The sequence below is a fragment of the Vanacampus margaritifer genome, chromosome 5 (genome assembly GCF_051991255.1).
Source record: "Vanacampus margaritifer isolate UIUO_Vmar chromosome 5, RoL_Vmar_1.0, whole genome shotgun sequence".
NCBI classification, from domain to species: domain Eukaryota; kingdom Metazoa; phylum Chordata; class Actinopteri; order Syngnathiformes; family Syngnathidae; genus Vanacampus; species Vanacampus margaritifer.
Window position 1 is genome coordinate 30,954,838 of NC_135436.1, and position 22,555 is coordinate 30,977,392.

At 46.6% G+C, this 22,555-nt stretch overlaps 1 protein-coding gene across 1 annotated transcript in view; it reads left to right on the forward strand.

The window, feature by feature from the left end:
• Positions 1–22,555, forward strand: part of dlc (deltaC) — a 45,048-nt gene that overhangs the window by 19,660 nt on the left and 2,833 nt on the right. Inside the window, exons 7-8 of the mRNA XM_077565795.1 lie at positions 2,852–3,092; positions 21,712–22,399. Of these exons, the coding sequence (XP_077421921.1) occupies positions 2,852–3,092; positions 21,712–22,399 (929 nt within the window). The remainder of the gene's footprint in view (positions 1–2,851; positions 3,093–21,711; positions 22,400–22,555) is intronic.

Genomic DNA, 22,555 nt, shown 5'->3' on the forward strand with positions numbered 1-22,555 from the left:
TAAACGACTACAAGAAACATTTGACAGCTCTGCAAATGCTGGAAAGTCATTACATTTGAAAACAATCATTATTGTTATTATTATTATTATTCCCACAATTTTTCAGAATTGATTCATCACATTTTTCTACTTTCTACCTTTTTTCTACAAAGCTCGTAATAATAATAGTAATATTTATTTGAGTCAAATCCTGGAATTGACGTAAAATCATCAAATGGAAAGTAGATTTAGAATTAAAGATTGTTCTAATAACTTTCTTTGATCTTTGAGTCAAATTCTTCTTCTTCTGTTGAACAAAATGGACTCAACTTTACAGGCCATCTTTTTTCTCATAGAAACCATTTTCAGAAGTTCTTGCGTCCGGTTTTAGTTGTGACCACAAGCAGCAAAGTTCAGAAAGGTTGACTTGCGGGACCCCACGGAGGGAACGTGAGCGGGAAATCTCGCGCGGAGACGGAAAGACGGCAAAGACGTAAACGACAGCATATTTGTCAAACGTGCGATTGGAATTTGGTGCGCAAAAGATTTGAGAGTTCGCCAACGAGTGTCAAGAAAGTCAAACTGAAAGTAAAACGGAAAGTCAACCTCTCGTCCATGTTTGTCCATTTTTGCGCCAGCGACTAAATTTGGCTGCGACTTACAGGCCGTAACAGGAATTAAATAAAACCCGAGTTAAAAAAAAATGACTCTTTAAAAGGAACCCCGACTGTAATAACAAATTTGTGCTATATTTAGTTGTTACTAACATAACGATGAGATTCATTTTTCAAAAATGCTTTCCAGTTCAATACATTTTGTAGAAACTTACATTGTTATTTACGTGGCAACGCATTGCGTGCGTCGTGACGTGGAACGGCGGCGGCGGCGGCGGCGGCGGCGGCGGCGGCGATGTGAAAGAAAGGAAGCCTCGTAGCGTTCCTAAAGAAACAACATGCGATGGGGAGAGTCGAACCCCCCCCACGTCGTGCTCTCGGCATTCACAAGACGCATTCAAGACTTTTGATCGTCCCTTTAGGAACGCTACGAAGGCTTAGCTTGCTTTCTTAATCGGCGTTTCACATCGCTGGGCAGAGAGCCGCCACCGCCGCCGCCGCCGCCGCCGTTCCACGTCACGACGCACGCAATGTGTTGCCACATAAATAACAATGATGGCGTACGTCCAAATAAAGTTTCTACAAAATGTCTTTAACTGGAAAAGATTTTTGAAAAATGAATCTCATCGTTATGTTAGTAAGGACCAAATAAATGATATAAAACCAACTTGTCATGACAATCGAGTTTCCTTTGAAAGATTTGAAATGAATCTCCTGAGTTCAGTTTTTCATGCATTGAAGGTGGAAAAAAATGGATTTCGCAATTGATTGTTGCACTCTCTGTTGCAGTAAACAATTTATTCACTGGCGGCAAATATCCCCAAAAGTGATTTCATTTTTTCCCAACTCGCCAACGTTGCCGTCAAGCCGTCACCGCTCTTGTTGTCCAAACCAGATTTTCCGGAATGAGGTGGAAAACTTGATCCCCGTCGGTGCTTCCACGTTGTTTTCGTTTGAGAAGCGGTCGGCGCGTCGTCCTCGCCGTTCTTGAGCTTTGCATTTTGCATCGCTGGCGCTCCGGCTTCCTTCGCTTTTGCCAAACAATGCGAATTAGACATCATCGATTGCGTCGATTGTTTGAGCCTCCTGATCGCGACGTCATGACGATGCTAACGAAGCCGGCTAACACCGGAGCCAGCACGTCATCGATGAGGATCTTGTTGCCTTCTAGACTTGAGGCCTCCAAGTTCCGTCCCCCACAACTCCGATCCAGTCGCTTTTCGATGCTTCCCTCCTCCAACACACCTGTTTGCCGATGAGCTGATCATTTGAATGGAATTGGAGGAGCAGACTTGAGCACCCCTGTTCTACACCAGCTATCCAGTAGTGTTCGGCCATGTTGCTTATTGAGGCAATTTATTTGTGGGGGGGGGGGTTCAGTCGGCGAGCAGCAGGCGGACGGGGCGCACAAAAACGATTCTTGTGTGCTCATAGCCCACTTTTGTGCTCCGAATTTCTTCCAATGTGCCTGGAGTTGTAGCACAAAGGATGCGGCGGGCAGCAGCCTCAGCGAACAAATTGCATTTGGAGATCAAGCTTTGCTTCCAAATCTTTCACACGCACACACACGCACACACGCACACACACGCACACGCACGGAGATTACAGAGCTGCTTTTTTTTCCAGTGTTCAATATCGTAAAAAAACAACAACACGTCGATTAATATCCGAACCACGGCCAATCCCGCCCTTCACGCTCTCTGATTGGCGTGATAGCAAAGAGGCTTTGCGAGTGGAAGAAAACTACCCCCCCCCCCCCCCCACACACACACACACTTGTACCATATTGTAAAATGAGGGCGCCTTGCGTGCCCAAATCGGTCACAATGTGGAGCCCCCGAGGGGGCCACAATTTTTCATCAGGACTTCCTAACCAGATGCATGACAACAATTTTAAATATGGACAAAATATGTGGCTCGGGGTTGCCCCCCCCACCCCCGCCCCCCAACAAGGAAAAACATCCTTTTAAATCTGCACTGTAGTAGAGGAACTTAAAGCAACACTAAGGAACTTTCAGTTGATGTTGATTATGGTGGCGCCGTATGGACAAAAGTGGTAATGTTATGCCTGAAGGAAGATCACATTTCCCATAACGACAAGCACATTGCATTGTTTTTTTGATTTGAGCTGACCCTTTGATTGGCAGCAGCTGCCAATAATGCATATTTTGATCATCAATTGGTTTGATGATTGATTTGTATTTTTTGAGATGTTTGTTTTTTGTGTGTGAAAACTGTTTTTGTTGCTTTGCTTTCAGGACGTGTCGGACGGCTACGTGTGCGCGTGTCCTCGGGGCTTCTCCGGGCCCGACTGCGGGTCCAGCGCCGTCCTGACGTGTGCCGACGAGCCGTGCTTCAACCGCGGCGTGTGCGTGACGGCCATGACGGCGGCCAGCGGCGGCGGCGGCGGCGGTTACACGTGCCGCTGCCTGCCCGGGTACGCCGGCTCCAACTGCGAGATGAAGGACAACCGCTGCAGAAGCAACCCGTGCGCTAACGGTAACTAGCCACACGCTCAGCTAACATAAGATTGCTAACATTAGCCAAGACTGTTGTTGTTGTTGTTGGACACTGAAAGAAGACTCAAGCGGACGGAAAAGTCATGAGTCAACACGACCTATCGACGTGTGCGTGCGTGTGCGTGCGTGCGTGTGCGTGCGTGTGTGCGTGCGTGTTGCTCTGTTTTCATGGAAATGGTCCTGCTCAACCTGATTGGTCAGTTGCGAGCGGGAAGGAAGGCAGGAATGCCGAGCTGGCAGACTTGTCACGGTTTCCCATCTTGATAATGACAAACAATGAACTGGTCGCCCGCAAATGTGCACGGACAAACAAAAGACTGGCTGACAGACATCATCAGCCCACACAAAGACAAACAATCGACTGGTCGCCAGTAGGCACGGGCCGATCTTTGATTGTGTTGGTGTGCAAGAATCTCGCGCTCTCGCGGTAATAAATTCGATTCGATTTTTGAAACCAAAAAGTTCAGAGAAAGAAAGTTGAACATTCTTCTTCTGTTTTCATTCTTCTTAAGTAAATCGCAATGTCCCGTCACCGGTGAGCTATTTTCAGAACACACCCGTAGGCCTTGCTGGCACCTTTTTTTATTATTTGGATGAATTTACGGTCGATTGCACATGAAAGCCCGTATTTTAGTGAGCGAGGAAAGCGGATCGGGATTTCTCATCAGGGTTCGTTCAAGGTGGCAAAGATGTTCTCCAACAGTTTTGATGGTCAACAACAGTTTGGAACATTTCAACAAGAAACTGTTGGTGAACGTTTGGCGAGCGTTTGCGTCCTTGAACGAACCTCTGACAAAGTGACGGGAAATCTGCACATTTTTGCAACCGCGTTCGCGACTCGGTGGCTTCATTGACATAACAAAAAAGCAGCCGTGTAAGTATGCTGGAGTCTCTCTCTTACTACTACTCACCCCTCCCCTCTCTGCTCAGCCAAGAAGGACAAAAAGAAGCGTCTGGCCTCTCACCATTCATTTCAGGCGGCTTATGTAGCCAAGCATGTTGCGGCGTGCTTTAAAAAAGCTTGTTAGCAATGACAGACACTTTTTTGTGGTTCTTGGAAGCCGGACCTTTTTTAAAAAGGGTCCAACTGGCCGAGTTGCCAGCTGCTGTCAGGCTACGAACCGAAAATACGCTCTTGACCAGCATTATTATAGTTTTGGAATTTTCATTTCAGTTGGTTTTGATTTTGTTTGAAGTTTTGTTTTTTTTTAAATGGATTTCGTTTTTGTTATTTCAAAAATGCTTAGTTTCAGGTTTATTTTTCATTTTTAACTGCAATACTTGAGTGCAGTATTTAATCATCACCGTAGTAAAGTGGAAAAAGTAACGCATTTCTTACCTAGCCTTGTATTTTGGCTGAGTTCAATGAAAACTCAGGCCAGGCGAGCCACAAAGGAGGCGGGACTTCCCACTTCCTGGTTTTTGCACATTTGTTTCCGTTTCCTGTTTGCGACGTGTGGGCCGCGTCCCAATTCTTGTGATTCCGCCTTTGTGCCCCTCGGTTGCGCCTTCCCGCCGACGGGTGCGAGTGCGTGGTGCGTCCGTCTCGGTTGTCGGAAGCATTTCGGAGAGTTGAGACGCGGATGGACGGGAGCGCGCGGGGGGGGTGGGGGTTCGAGTGTTGGAACGCGGCCACGAGTGGCTGTAAACGACGCCGATGTGGCTGGGAAGTTTGTGGCGTCTGCAAAAGTCAAGCAGGCCAAATTGTGGCGTGTGAGCGCCGTCATCTGAAGGTGCTTTTCTATTGGCTGCTGCTCGATGACGTCACTTCTGCGTGACGCTTTCAAAGGTGCTGATTCCGGTCAAATAAATCGACTTTAAAATCATCCCCAGAAGCTCATGCATGAAGACTGAAAAAATGTAACGATGCCACCAAATATGTTTTCAAATCACAGCGCGTCCGATTCGTTGCGATTTGTTGACGTCGAGACGATCGCTGCTTGCTTGAGCTCGACTTTTGCTGTCTGCGCGTGCACACGAGCCGCCTCAGAGCATTTTGTGGCTGTTTGCGAGTCGTGTCGAACGAGCGGGAGGACGCTTTTCGGAAAAGGCCGAGCGATTCAGTAAGTGTCTTCTTCGGGTGTTTGCATTTTGAAGGATGCTGGCAAACATGAGAACTTGTTGTTGCGTCAAGTCAGCCGGCATTTGGCGCACGCGTCGCGTTGCTGTCTGGAGACGAGCGGCGCTTTTGGCATCCGTAAGTCCAAATGTGTTTACGGCAGGAAACAATTCGTTTTGGCGAAGGCCGGCTTATTTCAAGATTTGGAGTTCTTGTGAAGGTTTAGCTAAAGGCTCCAAAATCTGTCGCGGCGTAAGTCCTCCTCGCCAGTAGTTGGCGCTACACTGCAAGCGTCTGTGACTCACCGTGTGCGGCAGAAAGACGGGAAGATCTTTGCATGCATCCGTCTTTGTGTCCGTTGAAATTTGATGTATCATAAAGACATTTCCAACAGTAAGAAGACATTTTGTCCAAAACTTCATTATTTTTCACGAACAATTCATACCTCGTTTTGCTGTCAACGGAAGATGACATCACCTGTGCTGAGGAAACGGGTAACGACCAATCATGGCGCCGTTTGCTGACCAAACCCAGAAAACAGCTGAGCCGGAATTAGTGCTTCCGTTTTTCCTCAGCACGCGTGATGTCATCTTCCGTCGCCAGTTTTTAAAGGTACGTGAAAAAGAATGAATTCTGGAGCAAATATGAACTTTTTTACAGCTGAAAATGTCTCCATGAGTCAAATGTCCCAATAAGTCCTCTTGCATCAATTCATTCCACTGTGACACGTTTAGACCGAAGTCGACATTTGCCATTTTTGGACAAATTGCATGTGAAGGAAAAATATTGAAATGTGGAAGGATTTTCAATGATGTCAAATGATACTGAAAAATGATGTTGAAAGAAATCGAAGGATGTGAATTGATACGGAATGTAATGAATGTTTTTTTTTTACAAATGTCTGAATGAATGTGACTTTTTTGTGTGGTTGAGCAAGTTGGAATTCATTTCAATTCAATTCATCTTGGAAATGATCACAGAACGAGAATTTCAAATTTGGAATGAAACCCACAATCTGTTTTGTTGGCTGTCATTTGGTTTGTATAGGGACGATTTGATTCGATTTTTTCTGGACCTTATTTAAGAAAATGTCCAATTTTTGGTGAATCCAAAATGTTGGCATGTGACTTGAATGAGCCAAACGTCTTTTGTTGAAATTTGGGCTGGTGAGAATGTTGAATTTTAGCAAGTTGAAAATCGTTCCCAAGATGAAGGCAAGGTTTTCCATTTCCAATGAGAACAATCGAATGCGTCACGCCGGCCGCCTGGTTAGCGCGTCCGCCGTCTCTCAGTGGCGAGGACGTGACATCGAGTGCTTGCGTGGCTTTTCTGCGGGTGCTCGGGTTTCCTCCCGCATTCCAAAGACATGCAAACGCAGGAGGACGCTCTGGATTGTCCCCGGGTGCGATTGTGAGCGTGAGTGCTTGTTGGTCTTTGAGTGCCCTGCGATTGGCTGGCAAGCAGTTGAGGGCGTGTCCCGCCTGCTGCCCGCAGCCATCTTGGAAAGGCTCCAGTAACCCCGCGACCCTTGTCAGGAAGTCAAGTGGTTCCGAAAATGGATGGATGGACAATTTCATCAAATGGGATGAGATACATGAGCACAAAAAAGGAAAATCCGCTTATGGAGGGCGATTTTGTGTGTGCGTGTTCGACATGAGTGGCTGTTTTATATGAAAAACTGCACTACAAGGTTTTTTTTTTTTTATACAAACCAACGCTTGGCCAACTTTTTTCTTTTGCGGTGTAAGCAAAAACGTGAAGCGTGAGTACGCTTGCGAGCCCGACTGATAGATGGAGGCGGTACATTTGAAAGAAGAATGAAAACAGGAAGTATTTCCGCTCTGCCTAGTTTTTGCTGACGATGACTGAACATGAAATCCTCTTCAGTCCGGCTGTTTTTTCATCGTATCGTGTAAATCTTTGAGCAGGATTGTTGCTGTATTGTCTGTCGATAAGTTCAGTTTGTGAGTTTGAAAAAACAAACGGTATTTGTTTACTTTAAGCACGTCACAGGATCGCAAAACGGGACCACCGTTTGTACCAGATTTCTTTTTTTGTCAGAGGTGTCAAATCCAGGTCCAGAAAGTGGAAACCCTGCCGGAGTTTGCCTTTGGCCGCAGGTGCTTCGACTCAAGCGGCAACGGGGAGCTCCTTTACCTGCCGCTTGAGTCGAAGCACCTGCGTCACCTGGGTTTCCACTTTCTGGACCTGGATTTGACACCTCAGATTTTGGTCTGATCCATGACTCCTGCTCTGGTTCAATATATGAGACGTGTTGAAATGTGTTTGTCCGCCGGGTGTGCAGAAAAGACCATTCGATACGTTTCCACAATTTTGGATTTGTTTCCACATGATTGAGTGGGATTACAAATCAATTGGATATGGTTACGGACGTCGCTTTTGTCCTGTTCATTCGTATGCGGCGGCATGAAAAGCTCGCCAAAGCGCAAACTCTTCAAGCGAATTCATTTCAAAGAAGGAAGCGTGCGCAACATCAAAGACATTTCGACCCGCTCTGCGTCGCTCACAAAAGACAATTCAATTTGGGTAAATCCAAACCAATTTTCCAATTGAAATCCGTTTCCGTTAAACCCGCAGTGTTTGCATCATTTTAAAAGTTGGCTTAAGGATCTTTAAAAAAAAAAAATGAAGTTCCGTAAATGCTATGAAAACGTTTCCTCGAGAGTATTTGAATCCGTTATTTATAGATTGTAGATGTCATTTCTTGTGGCGAAGGTTGCGTCACGCCTGCCTCCGGCAAAGCCAGCAGTTTGTACGTCACAAAGGAGGAGTACCAGGAAAAGAAAAAAAAAATCCGATTTTCAAGGACGTGTTTGGCGAGCATATTTGCACCGGCAATTACAGAAGTGTTTGTTCTCTTCTCTGAATGTGAATCTGGACAAAAACAACAACAAAGTTCCGTCAGTGACGATTTCTCTCGGCTTTCCTCGCCAACTCGCAAATCTCGCAGGAACGGCGCCGCCGCCTCTGCACGTTTGTCAGTTGTAAAGTTGCCCAACAGGATTTTGTCCTTCTGATCACGTCGTTCCAAACGTTTGCGTTCCGTGCTGGAGTTGGTGTTCGCATTTTGCTGCCAGATTTGCGATTTGGCAACACGAGCGGATCACAGGATGAAATGAAAAGTTTCATGATTGAAAGATTTGACATCAAAACTGCAGATGAATTTTGCAAAAAAAAGTCAAAGTTACCTGAGCAGTGTTGAACGTTTGGCCAAAAGATCTGAAAAAAATGAGTTGAGGTCACAAAGAATTCAGTTTGGAGTTTTTGCAATTGTAAAAACATGTAAGAATGCAAGACATGCGCAAATCAGATCTCTTAATGTGCAGGTGCGAGTTGCCAGCTGTCTTTTTCTCGTTTCTTTTTTCTTCTTCCATTTTTGCGCAATGAGACGCACCAACGCACCGTGAAAGCAAAATTGGAAATCGGCGAGTTGGGCTGCAAAAGGATTAGGACGGCTTCCACCCCCAAAAATGCGAGTAGCCCATATTGCGTGGAGTGGACCCCGCAGGAGGGGGGCCGGGCTGGGAATAGCAAGAATACACCTACGCGTTGTTTTACCCCCAAAAAATCTTCAAAAATGGAAAGAAAACAAAATAAATATCTGCAAATCCACAGATGCCAATTATGAAGTGCAAGCAGCCATTAAAAACTTTGAAAACGATAACATTAATTATGTGCAGAAAAACTCAAATTGGCGGCACTTCCTTGTCAGGACTTGCAAAAATGTCAAAGCAGGAAGTACAAAATCGCTGACGTCTGGCCAATAATAATCACTTTTCAAAGACGGCACGTTTGGTCAACCCAAAACGTCCATCATCAAAGACAGCAAGTCATTTTCAACACTTTGAATTGGTCAATAATTTGTAAACAAACAAACAAAAAACATCCAATTGACCAAATTGTGATTTTCAGTCCGATGGTCGCAACATTATTGACTCTTAATACACTCGAACACAAATGTTGGCCTCCGTCGCTCTACCGTGCAGGAAATAAGAATTTTGCGAACATTACAAGCACTCTTGTCCTTTCTGCTCATGTCTTTTCGGAAGAATGAGAGGTTCGAAATATGGAAACGTGGAACTGCCAAAGCGGAGTCAATATTTTTGACTGGACTTTGGAAACGTCTTTGGAAAATGGAGGCCAAATGCCAAATACAGTACATAGCATTTTTTCCCTTAATGCTACGTGCACAAGTCAATATACTGTGGCATTATGGGGGGGGGGGGGGGTCATGTTTTTAGCACTTAGCCAAGGTTTTACTGCTGAGTTCAAGCAACTTTGGAGCCTGTTTGAAGGCGACACCTTGCAACGACTTTGCAGAACTTTTGACCGATATCGCCACACGTGGGCAGTTCCACACTTCCGTACGGAAAAGTGGCTAAATATAGCCAAACTCTCGCTAGGTTGGCAACGCAGCAGCGGCAGCACACACGGGTTGTCGCTCTTGCTCATGACCCGGCTCGTACCCGCACCCAGACGTGCGCATCAAAGGAAAGCGCACGTGATGAATTCAGCACAAGCGTGAGCGTCGTCGCTAATAAGATGACATTTTTTCAAGCTTACTTAAGCATATCTTAGTTCAATGTTCACAAATCCGATCGTGACGCAGACGGCAGAAAGTGAAGGAAAACGTTTTAGCTTCAGAAACCGAAACATTTTCATTCGCGAGGCATGAAAGAGAAAAGTTGTTCCTATTTCGTAAGTCAAATGTATTTGAAGTGGTCGTTGCCGGGTGCGTCTCACCCGCACGGCCTAAACAAGACCCTCCTTTGCCCAAAACACACACGTCATAAGTGATTTTAGCTGAAAAATGGAGGGCGAGTTGCAAGCTCCGCCCGGGCCGGATTTGAGACACTCCTGATCCAGACAAACAATGGATCGGTCACCAGTCAATATCAGGTCACATCAGCCGCCGTTTGTCATGTTTGTCCGACAAAAGTTTCTTTTTCCATTCAGTTCCTTTCCAGTTAAAGCTAAGACAAGACGGCGGCTAATCAGGAAATGAGCAGCGCCGCCAGCGCCGGCCCAAACAAGAGCGTGAAACGACCGCATTACCCGATCGTTATCTCCCCTCGGGCACGTGCATTTTTTTATCGGCCGTCTCCAAAACATTCCCTCCTGACAAACAACAAACAAACGCCGCCCGTGTCTTGCGACATTCCAGCACAAACATGGACGCCGGCCAGCGCTGCTTTTTGTAAACACGCGAACAGACGCGTCGCCAGCAGATTTTACAGATGTTTACATCAGCACAAAGGCTAACACATACATTTTTAATTGCAGGATGTTTTCGACTTTGTACCGAATGTCCCGTCTTTCCCAAGATGATCACATTAGAGCGTCTCCAGTTTGATATTGTAGGGAACTACTTTGATGAGTCACATGACTAATCTGTCTCTAGTCCCTCCGTAATGTGTCTCAGTCCAGCCTTTTCCAGCCACTCGTATGTTTTCTTGATGTCTTGCATGCAGAGGCTTGTATTTTCATGAGCGTCCATCTGGCTCCTTCTGATGCCTGAGACACTCCCTAAACAAGTGTTCCCTGGAGGCCTTCCTCTATTCTATTTTCTTGGAGGCCTGTTGTTTCCTCCTGGACACCTTCTAGTCTTTGGCCTCCTACTTGGTGTACCGCCTCAGGATGCTGGACTTGGGACGGAATCCTCCATGCATTAGAAGAAGCTTTCCTGTCTTGAACCCTTCCACTGAGCGGGCCCCGGCACGTGCCGGCGGGTCTGTGGCTTCCTTTTGAACCGCTTTCCTACGATTGCTATTTGCCAGGTTTTGCTTGCCGTCCTTCACGCCTGGAACGCTGCCTTGAGCTAATTCAATCCCTTTGATAGTGATCAGCAATCGATCAAATCTTGATTTCTATCGCACTTTTCATGCTTTAAAAGCAACACAAGCTGCTTCACGAAAAAGAAAACAATCAAAAAACACCAACGATTCCCTTCCAGCCGATGAAGAAAAAACAAGACGTGAGCACAGAGCAAACTGAACAAACGTCGTTTAGGAAGGAAACGCTCAAGCGCAAAAACATCCAAATCATAAAATAGAATAAAAGCACATACTAAAAAGTGCATCTAAGTAAGTAAATAAAAACTAAGAGTACTAAAAAATATATAAGAGCAACACTATAATAAATAAATGAAAGAAATAACAGCAAGTTATATCAATAAAATAAAAGAGATAAAAAAAAGTATACAAGGCTAAAAAATAAGATTTGATATCGGTTAAATGACAATAAAAGAATAAGAAATACAGATAAATAAAAAAAAAGAATACAATTGAAAATAAAAAAGTCGTAATCAATTAAAAGCTAAATTGAAAAAGTGGGTCTTGAGTCTTACTTAAAAATATCCACATTTTCTGCGGCCATTTTGCTCTTGGGAAGACGCACTTGTTAAGCTTTTCTTTTGATGTCGCGCCTTGCGACGTTATGAGCGACCGTCGCGGCGGTCGACTGGACCAAGATGGCTGCCCGCAGACCACTACGGTCGCGCTGGTGCCGCCGGCAAGACGCTCGTCTCAGTCTTGACGAGCTGCGGCTTTGACGCGCCATCAAAAATATCTTCACACCAAAGCAATTTGGAGTGCAAAAAAGATTGGTCGCTGCGCCGGGAGAAAAACGGGGGAAAAAACGGTTAAATGTGAATTGAATGTCGTTTTTAATTTTTTTTTCATTTTTATAATTCAGTCAATTCTATTGTTTGAATAAGCTGCCACTTGTGTAGCCTTCCATCTTCTTAAAAATAAACCAAAAAAAGTTGAGTTACTAAAATGACGTATTTACTCATATTAATGAGAAATCATTATTTAATCAACGTTGCCAAAGAACACGTCCACAGCGTCACTTTTTGTGGGTAGCGGAAAAAAGGAGCACCAAACCAAACAAGCACGTCTGGCGCTCATTTGAGAACCACACCAACATTTCCCATGCGCACCCCCGGACACAAACATGGCGGCCCCTCGACGCCAGTCGATGTGATGTTTTGATGGATGGAAGCTTGGAAGGCTTTGAAAATTTCCGTGTTGGTGTCGTGACATGCGACGCTACCAAACAAGAACTCTCCGAAATGGCCTGGCGCCATCGGGGGCGGGTCAGAGACGCGAAGGCACGCCTTCAAATGTCAGCCCCCTCACCTGTCTTATTGCAAAAGTTGACTTCTTCTTCTTCTTATTATTATTATTACTCAAGCGGGAATCTTGTTGTGACACGTTTGCATTCATGTCAAGTTGAAAGACGGGACGTTTGTTTTCCACTGGATGGAAACTTTTTCACGTTGCCGTTCTTTGCACTTTGAAGATAACGTACGGTCGGTGAGCTTTTGCGTCCCTCATGAACAACAGCAGATAAAGAAGATACGCACATTGAAAATATCACAAAGTTTGGGCTTTGGTTGCTCTTAAAATAACATTTCAAGCCAAACCTTGTTTTGGCGTGTGGCGAAGTGCACTCGTCACTCTTCTTCTTCTTCTTCTTCTTCTTCTTGGCGCCAACAACGCTCAAAGTGAGTGGAGCCGAAAAATCGTCTGTAATTGGGTCGGACCCGTGCGCTCGACTGCTCGATTTTTGGCCCACTTCAAAGCTTCCGTGTGATTGTGGCCAAATTTGACAAAGATCAGAAGATGGAGGAATATATCGATTTCAACAACGTTTCTATTTACTCTTCAGTTTGACTGCCGCCATTTGCGAGGGATCCCGCAGGGACTGGCCCGGACCACCAACCGTGAAAAACTCACAAATAACTGACGCAAATACAAATACACGGGGAAGGAAAATGAAGCCCTAAATAATGATTCAAAAACTACTGATAAACATTTACTATAACATCTGATGTCTTCCATTGCAGAGCCGATTGATTGATTGAGCAAATGAAAAGCCGATCGCGGCCGTGTCCGCGATTTTAAGCCAAATATCCGATTGTGATGCATCATTGCGTAAAGCTTGTGGTGTGCTCTTTTCCCGTATCAAGTGTGCGGGTAAGCCAAGGCGGCCTTGGGGGGGGAAACATTTGTGGGTCCAAAGTGGATAAATCCGTCCTTAAGCAAGGACGAAATGTCCATTTGAGCTTTGACATCATGAAGACATTCGGCTTTTGTTCTCATTTGTTGCTTTTGGGGAAAGTCGAGTTGTTGCAAAAGTGGCGACTTCGAGCCAGAAAATGCCTAGGGTACGTCTATAAATGACTTGTCTGACTTTTTGCTGCCATGTTGTTAGTGTAAGCGGCACATCAGCTTGCAACCGCGGATCAATATTCAATTGGATTCTATTGTATTGAATTTGGTTGGTCGCAAGTTCTTAGGTTGAAATGTTCGGAGAAAGAAATTGTTCCAATAACGTTTGGAGCAACTTACATAAGGTAGCATTTCATGGCGGTCCCAGGAATGATTTCTCCTGTTGGAGGTTACTGGAAACCTTTTTTTTTTTTACGTCATTCAGGAAAATATGAGGCAAAAAATGAAATATTTAGAAAAAATCTATGAAAAATATACTTTGAAAAAATTATCCAAATAGAACAAAAAAGAAAATATTGGACACAAATATTGGCAAAAAATGAATGTAGTTGTGAAATGCATTGAGAAATGTTTGAGGATAAGACAAATACTGCATCCGTCCGTCCGTCCGTCCGTCCGACCGTGTCTGTCCATCTACTTAATTGTAAGTGCCGTTAGCTTTAGCTTAGTTAGCACCATACCTGCAGTTTTTCATGACATTGTTTTGTTATTAGGGCTGACAAAAATATTCCCTGTAATTTTGCCTTGATGACATTGTTAGCATAGCCCGGGTTCACACATCAAGACGATGGGACTGTTGTTGTCCGCAATGTTGGGCTCAAACATCCAATCTGGTCCGTTTCATATTTGTTCACAAATCGATACCACTGCTCAGTCCGTTTGTTTCATGTCTTTACTTAGAAAATATTGAGCTAAAGATTTCTCGCTCCTTCATTTTAGTGGCTGAACAAACTTTTTTTTTTTGTAGATTCATTAGATCGGATTTTGGAGGTACGAGGATTCCGCGGATGCGAGTCTTTTTCTTTTCCTTTGGGCGCCGCCACAGCCAATCAGTGGCCTCCATCGAACCCAGTCCTCTGCATCCTCGGCGTCCTCTGCGTCCTCTGCATCCTCGGCGTCCTCTGCGTCCTCGGCGTCCTCTGCGTCCTCGGCGTCCTCGGCGTCCTCTGCGTCCTCGGCGTCCTCGGCGTCCTCTGCGTCCTCTGCATCCTTTGCGTCCTCGGCGTCCTCGGCGTCCTCGGCGTCCTCTGCGTCCTCGGCGTCCTCTGCGTCCTCGGCGTCCTCGGCGTCCTCTGCGTCCTCGGCGTCCTCGGCGTCCTCGGCGTCCTCTGCATCCTTTGCGTCCTCGGCGTCCTCGGCGTCCTCTGCATCCTCTGCGTCCTCTGCTCTCACACCAACTTCCGTCCAATGTCCTCTTTCACTACATCCGTAAACCTCCTCTTTGGTCTTCCTCTAGACCTCCTGCCTGGCATTTGGAAACTCAGCATCCTTCCTGTCTCTCCTCTGGACACGTCCAAACCATCTCTGCCTTGATCTCCAAAGCCTCTCACATGTGAGCTGTCCCTCTGATGTCCTCCTTCCTGATTCTCTCCATCCTGGTCTCTCCCAAAGAGAAGCTCAGCATCTCCATCTCGGCCTCCCGTCTTCTCCTCGGTGGCACTCGTCTCCAGACCAAACAACATGGCTGGTCTCACCACAGTTTGCTAAACCTTTCCTTTCCTTTGAGCTGAACCTCTTCTATCACACCTGACGCTTTCCTCCACCCATTCCAGCCTTTCCCACCCTCTCCATTGCTCTGGACTGTTGCCCCCAAATACTTCAACTCCTCCACATGTTGGTCTCTTCTCCCTGTAAGCGGACTCTTCCGCTCGGGTCCGTCCCATTCACATGCAGATACTCCGCCTTGCTACGGCTCACCTTCATTCCAGGGCAAACCTCCACCCCTGGAGCTTGTCCTCCACCCCTGGAGCTTGTCCCCCACCCGTTCCCTGCCCTCAGTACAGATCACAATGTTGTCTGCAAACTTCAGAGTCCACGGAGATTCCCGTCTAACCTCGTCTGTCGTCCTTTTGATTACCACGGCAAACAAGAAGGGGCTCAGAGTCCCACCTCCACTTTGACCTCCTCCGTCACACCTCCCCACTGTCTAGCAGTCCTCAGACACGTCCTGCACCGCTCGAACATACTTCTCTGCCGCTCCAGACTTCCTCATACAAAACCACTTTTCCTCTCTGGGCAGCCGTCGTAAGCTTTCTCCAGATCTACAAAGACACAATGCAGCTCCTTCTGACTACTTTTCTATCAACATCCCAAAGCAAATACTGCATCTGTGGTTCTCTTTTTGGCATGAGAGCAACCTGCTGCTGACAAATGGTGACCTCTGCCCTCCGTCTAGCTTCAACTACTCTTTCCCACCGCTTCATTGGCTTTCTTCCTCTGCACGTCTCCCTGGTTCTTCAAAATGAGCCCAGCAGCCGGCAGACTTCTCGTCCATTCCTCAGACATCTTCTCAGCATCTAAGATCTTGTCGAAAGTCAGTCACTTGACACTTGCATACCTGCACAGGTTTATCATCAGGACCGAGTGCCTTTCCGCTCTTCATCCTCTTCAATGTCCTTCTCACTTGGTCCTTACTCATCTTTGCTACTTCCTGGTCCACAACCGTCCCCTCTTCTGCTCTTGCTTCTCTCTCATCTTCCTCATTCATCAACTCTTCAAAGTACTCTTTCCATCTTCCCATCGCACTCCTGGCATCTGACCTCCATCCCTATCCTTTATTACTCGAACCTGTAGCACGTCCTTCCCATCTCTGTCTCTTTGCCTTGCCAACCAGTAGAGGTCCGTCTGTCCCTCCTTCCTGTCCAAGCGAGCATCCAAGTCATCGTAAGCGACCTTGTTTGTCCTTTGCCACTCCTACTTTCACCTTCCGCTGCGTTTCCCTGTCCTCTCGTCCTGTCTACTTTCTTCCGTCCTCTCCGTGTCCCACTTCTTCTTGGCTAACCTCTGTCTCTGGATCCACGTCTGCATCTCCTCATTCCACCAGCAAGTCTCCTTTCCTTCCAGATGACATACCAAGGACTGTCCTGTCTGATCACATTTGCTGTGGTTGTCCAGTCCTCTGGAAGCTCCTCCCGTCTCAACTCCTTCCTGAAAGTCTTACGTCCCACGCTTCCTTTTTCAGCTTCCACCCTTTCGTCCTCTGCTCCGCCTTTGCCGTCTTTGTCTTCCTCATCCTACGCACGAGCGTCCTCTGCCTTCACTTTCACCTCCCGCTACTTTGCCGTCGCTGATCTCCTTCAGATGACGCCGTCTACACGAGATCTTTCCTACGTGTGCACTCCGACCTCCAAGGTCACCTTACGTTGCCGCCTCTTCTGGAAGAAAGTATTCACGACCGCCATTGTCATTCTTTTTGCAAAGCCAAGCATCATGTGTCCTTCTGCGTCCTCTCCCGGGGCCTCGTGTACGAAGTACGCACAAAAACGTGGCCTACGCGCTTCTCCACTCTCACGTTCAGATGTTCGAGAGTGAAACGAGCGTGGGAATGTTGCGGTGCTTGACGGCAACTCCTTGGCTGGCGTACGCACGTTTTTCTTTTTCTTTTTTCTTGCTTTTTAGCCGTTGGCGAGTCGAAGTCGATGCTGCCATATTTTTGTGTTCAATTTCCCTTCAAGCCTCGGCGATCACAATCTGACGCCCCTTCAGCTTTCAGCCACTGGCGGCGACGGCCGTGAGACGCCGACTGCACTTTGACCACGGAGGTTGTTATCGACTTCCGAAGACAGTCTGGCAAAAATCCGTTTTTCGGGCCTCTACTTTGTGTCTCCAGCTCATATCGTTTTTTTTTTCATTTGTGCTTCATAATGTGATTATCTTATCATGCGTTGTAATCATTCCCACCCGCGAAGCCTCTTTATACTCATTTGCATATTTATGTACGGGCGTGGCGAGGGCGGAGTCTGGTAACGTTTCTGCATTGATCGAGATGTATGAGATGTGCTTGGATTGGCACATGTGGATTTTTGAATGCGTGCGACGTTTTCTGGAAATGCCGTACGGCGTGTTTTAGCATGAAAGCCACGCAAGTCTTCGTACCCGAGGCCCCAGGATGCCAAACTTGCCCATCACCTCCTCATCACCTGTGTTTCCTGCACCAACATGCACCAATGACGACTCTCTCACTTCTCGGGATTTCCTTTAAGTTTTCCTTCTCCTCCATCTCCCGTCCGACCCGTGGCGCGTTCCCACCCACAACATGGATCGTCACAGCTTCCGTTCCGAGCTTTCTGGCTCATCACTCCATCCGACACTCTTTTTACCGCCAGGACGTTCCTGACAAACTCCTTCTTCACGATCGCTCCTCCATTTCTCCTCCTTTCTACAGCATGATAGAACAACTTGAACCCTGCTCCTGAACTTCTATCTTTGCTCCCTAAAAAGATGCCCGACGACAGACTTGAAAAAAACTTCAGTCCGTGGCCTTGACAAGCTCGACATTACAAATGCGGGTCACTTTGCGGACACGTTTTGGTTCACGCAGCAGACAGACTGAAGTCGCGATTATTATGTCATGTGAACGATTACACCGAAATATTTGATTTGACCAAAAATTCAGAATTGAAATTTGTTGTTCAAAGTGTGAAGTCGGTGGTATGGAGCCCATTTTTGGTGGGAGGAGCCAGCATGAAAACACGGAAGTCAGAGGAAGTTTCAGTGAGAGAAAGGAGACGTCTTGACATGCTTGGGATTTTCAACTACTTAATTCAAGATGGCTGGTTGGCCGACAGCTACTAAAACATTTGTGGGGGTCTTTGATTTAAGACGGCACCGTCATATCATTTGTGTTTTAGCAGGAGATGTTGGTCCCAGTTTTGCAAGCAGCAAATGCTAATGCTTTTAAGGCAACAAAGGCTTTGCTTTTTTAACACTGAGATGCTAAGCTAACGTGTTTTTGAGGTGAAAGAAACGCGTCGGCTTTGTACCCAAAAATGACGTTTTTGTTGATGTGTCAGCTGACCCACGTCTAACTCTGTCCGCGTGATGCCGCTTCGTAAGCTCCGCCTTTTGCCATTCACATCATTGGACCACATTTGAAACCCACTTTTTGATTCATGGCCACATATTTGTTGTTGTTTACTGCTTCAACCAAAGCAAAGAAACAACAAAGAGAAAAGACCGAGGACGTCCTCGGCCATCTTTGACTTCAAAGACGGCTACGAGTTTGCGCGACTACGCTTTAAAAACGGCTACAAATTCAAATGCAGGTCATTTTTCCCCATGAATAGATCACGATTCCGTTATTAGTTTGCAACTTAACATGTCCAAAAAAATCCGGCTAAATGATGATGATTGTTTTCCAAAGTCATCAAAAGGCAGATCGTTGCAAACGATGCTAGCAAAAGTTTTATTTTGATTCGACGCAGTCTGCGTTCTTACAGGATTACAAAAATCGCATCTTTACTGTTGAGACTGTTGGTGACACATTTCAACCACTTGAACAATTGCTTCATTTAAAGAAAGTTTCAAAACGCTAAATCAATGATCACAACAATTATTGTTTAATTGAATTATCCATAAGTTGAGGATGAATCAAGTTTGCAAATGTCTCATTTTGAGTCAGCAGAAAATGTCATCAGTTATTACAGAAATGGGAGAGAAATATTGAGAGGCTGAAATGAGGATTTGGACCATTTCAAGTTAAACAACGGCTCCAAACCATGAAAATAGTCGATTGATTTGCTGGTTTGTGGATTGATGGTATTGCGAACGGCGGTGCTCCGCGTCTGCTTGTGTCGATGGCAGCCACGCGTTCGTTTGTTCATCTGGCGAGTAAAGCCGCGCTTCGAAGACACTTAATGGCCGTACGTGGACGTGGACGTGTCGTTTGCGAAAAGGAGTTTGTTGTGCGCTTTGAAGGAAGCCGACGAAAGGCGACAAGAGAGCGACGGACAGACAAATTGTGTTGAAGCTGAACATGGCACCAAACACGCACACCAAAATGCAAAGCAAGACTCAAATCGTTTGACTCCAACTCCAACGGGTTAGCCGCATGTCGCTAGCTTGAGCTAGCCCAAATCGTTTGACTCCAATGGGTTAGCCGCATGTCGCTAGCTTGAGCTAGCCCAAATCGTTTGACTCCAACGGGTTAGCCTCATGTCGCTAGCCCAAATCGTTTGACTCCAACGGGTTAGCCGCATGTCGCTAGCTTGAGCTAGCCCAAATCGTTTGACTCCAACGGGTTAGCCGCGTGTCGCTAGCTTGAGCTAGCCCGAGCAGCGCTGGATTTATGCCAGCGGGATTGAGACCACCAAGGCAACAAGGGCAGCGATGCGAAACCAGATTGTTATGTCCAATAATACCCGGGCAACGAGTGCGCAGCGTGCTAAACACAACTGGATTCCTTGTGGATTAAGGATCGGCAAATGGCGGCCTGCGGGCCCAACGTTGGGCTTTGTATTCATTTATTGATGTTCGTTTACAAACCCAAATGATTCTTCAAATGACTGCAGAGATTTTGACAGCACAAAAACACGCAGGTGAATTCTTTTGTATTGTTACACTGAAAGTGGCATTCATTTTGTGTTGTTTTTGTGTTTTTGCGTTGATTAGGAGCAGACAAAACGAGTTTCACTTCTTTCTGTCTCGTTTCATTCCTTTGACTTGACTTTGAATTTGAATATTGCTTTATATTGTCTTTTTCTTGAATGAAATCAATGATCGATTGATTATCAATCACTTCTGGAAGGCTTATTTGAGTCTTCTGCTTTCCTCTCCTACAACTTGAGTAGTTGTGACGGTTTTTCTTTTTGGGGATTTATAGCGATATGCAGGAAATAATAATGTTCACATTTCGAGTGAGTTCTTGCGTGAGTTATGTGACGCCCTTGAATGGTCATTTTTATGCAAGAGAGTCCTTTGAAGTGTTTTTTTTTGGGGGGGGGGATCCTTTGTTGTTGCCTTTCAGACATTGCAAAATGTATTATCAACATTGCAATGTATTGGGAGCGCGTATTTGGCGTATGCGCTCTTATTTTGTCCAAATCAAAAGAAGCATTTTGGTCTTCCATCTCGTTATGAAGCGCTTCGTGTCTTTGAGGGTCTTTATGCTCATTTTGCAAACTTTAAAGATATTTTCCAAGGCCAACATCCAAGCTAGCTTGTAGCTTGTTTGGAAAGTGCTTTGAAAGCGAATGTGCTCATCCAATCGGATTTCAAGAGATCTTTCTTTCCAGGCCAACCTTTTAATCGAATGTGTTTTGATAGTCTGATCACTTAACATGTTTTTAAAAGATACTTTTTGACCTCACATGTTTTGAAGATGTTTGTTTACATGTTTACAGTTTGCTTTTGGCAGATGATGTGCTAAGCTCGTGTTTTGAAGGCTATTGTGCTACGTTGACAGATTTTGTTTGTGTTTTCAAGCTGTTTGTGAAGGTTCGCGTGTGCAACGAACACCTTTTTGTTTTTTTAAGGCGAACATCTTAACATTGCACGTTTTCAAGGTGTTTTGAAAGGCTAATATATGAAATCATCATGTTTTTAAAGATATTTGTTAAGGCCAACGTCATCATCCATCACGATTAGGCCTCTTAATAATTGGATAGCTGACGTGAGTGAGTGAGCTCGCTGTGTCCTGTCCTGTCCTGTCCTGTCCTGTCCTGGCCTGTCCTGTCCTGTCCTGTCCTGGCCTGTCCTGGCCTGTCCTGGCTTGGCGTATTTCCGTCTATCTGCACTCGGGCTCACTGATGGCTATTGGTTGTGTCATTACCTTAGCTAATGCTAAATGCTACCTGGGTTCAACCGTCCATTTAGTCACCAGCATCCAACCTGGTCGTGGTTGCGGTTCTGGTCAAGACGCCTGCTGGCCGTTAAATGCGGACGAGAACGCACGTGTGAAAGTAAAGAGGAAGGAATTTACGTTCAATTATTCTTCTTTTTTAAATTGGTTTATCATATGAATTGCTATGACATCACATATGTGTGATTGGCATGCCCGACTGGACTTTAAAAAAAAAAAAAAGAAAATGAAAACGATGGGTCGCCGGGACGAGACCTTGCGTACACGAGGGGCCGGCGACATGTAACACGGAGACGCTTTTTGCGTATTCTTTTGGGGCGAGGCAAGACATTTCGTAAGGTGGACATCTTCGTCCAAGGTCTTAAACAAGGCGCTAAAACAATTGTTTTAAGCGAGCTTTTGTCATCTTGATGTGCTAAAACATTCATTCATGAAAGCGAATGTGCTAAACGGACGTGTTTGTGAAGCCTAGCAAACACGTGGAAAATGTGTTTTTGACGTCACCTGCAAGCTCGCATCTTTTATGGATGTTTTTTTGCAAGGCTCATTTGACGTCAAAGAATCGAATCAATTCAAGGTGAGCTTCTTCATGGAACTTGTTTTCAGGTGCTTGTAAAGGCTAATGTGCGATGCTAGCGTGTTTTGACGCCGTCTGTGAAGGCTAACGCGCTAAGCTAATGTGTCTTTTGTCGTGCTTGCCGCGCAGGTGGCGAGTGCGTGGACTCGGGCTCGAGTGCGGGCGCGGTGGCGTGCCGCTGCCGCGCGGGATTTGCGGGCCCTCGCTGCCAGACCAACGTGGACGACTGCGCCAGCAACCCTTGCCTGAACGCCGGCACGTGCGCCGACGGCGTGGCCGACTTCACCTGCACGTGCGCGCTGGGTTTCGCCGGCAAGGACTGCTCGTTGCGCTCCAGCCCTTGCGAGCGCTTCCCGTGCCTCAACGGCGGCCGCTGCTTCACTCACTTCTCGGGGCCCGTGTGCCAGTGCCCGGCGGGATTCATGGGGGCGCGCTGCGAGTACGCCGTCCAGCCGGCGCCGCCGTCCGGCGAGGACGCCTTCCCCGAGGACGCCTTCCCCGCCGCGCTGGCCGCCGCCTGCGTGCTGGCCGTGGTGACGCTGAGCCTGCTGGCGGCCGGCGCCGTCTTCGTGGCGCGGCAACTGCGGCGGGGCCGGCAGCTGGCGGCCGCCTCGGCGTTGGTCAAGAACGACCTGGAGGCCATCAACAACCGATCGGCGGCCAAGGACAACTTCCCGCTGCCGGCGGGCCCCCTCAAAGTGTCCAATAAGGATGCGGCGCTGGGCGGGGGCGGAGCCAACGCTGGGGCCGTCTTCAAAAACAAAATGGCCACCGACTACAACCTGGCCAAGGGGCAACGCAGCAACAAGTTGGACAGGTAAATTCCTTCCAAGTTGAAGAGATTTGAAAAGAAAGTCGAGAAATCAAAACAAGGCTCGAAAAGAGCGAGCGGCATTTTCAAGATGGATGCAAAACGTGCGCACACTTTTCCTTTTTTTTTTTTCTTTTTTTTTTACAGGTGCGCACACTTTTC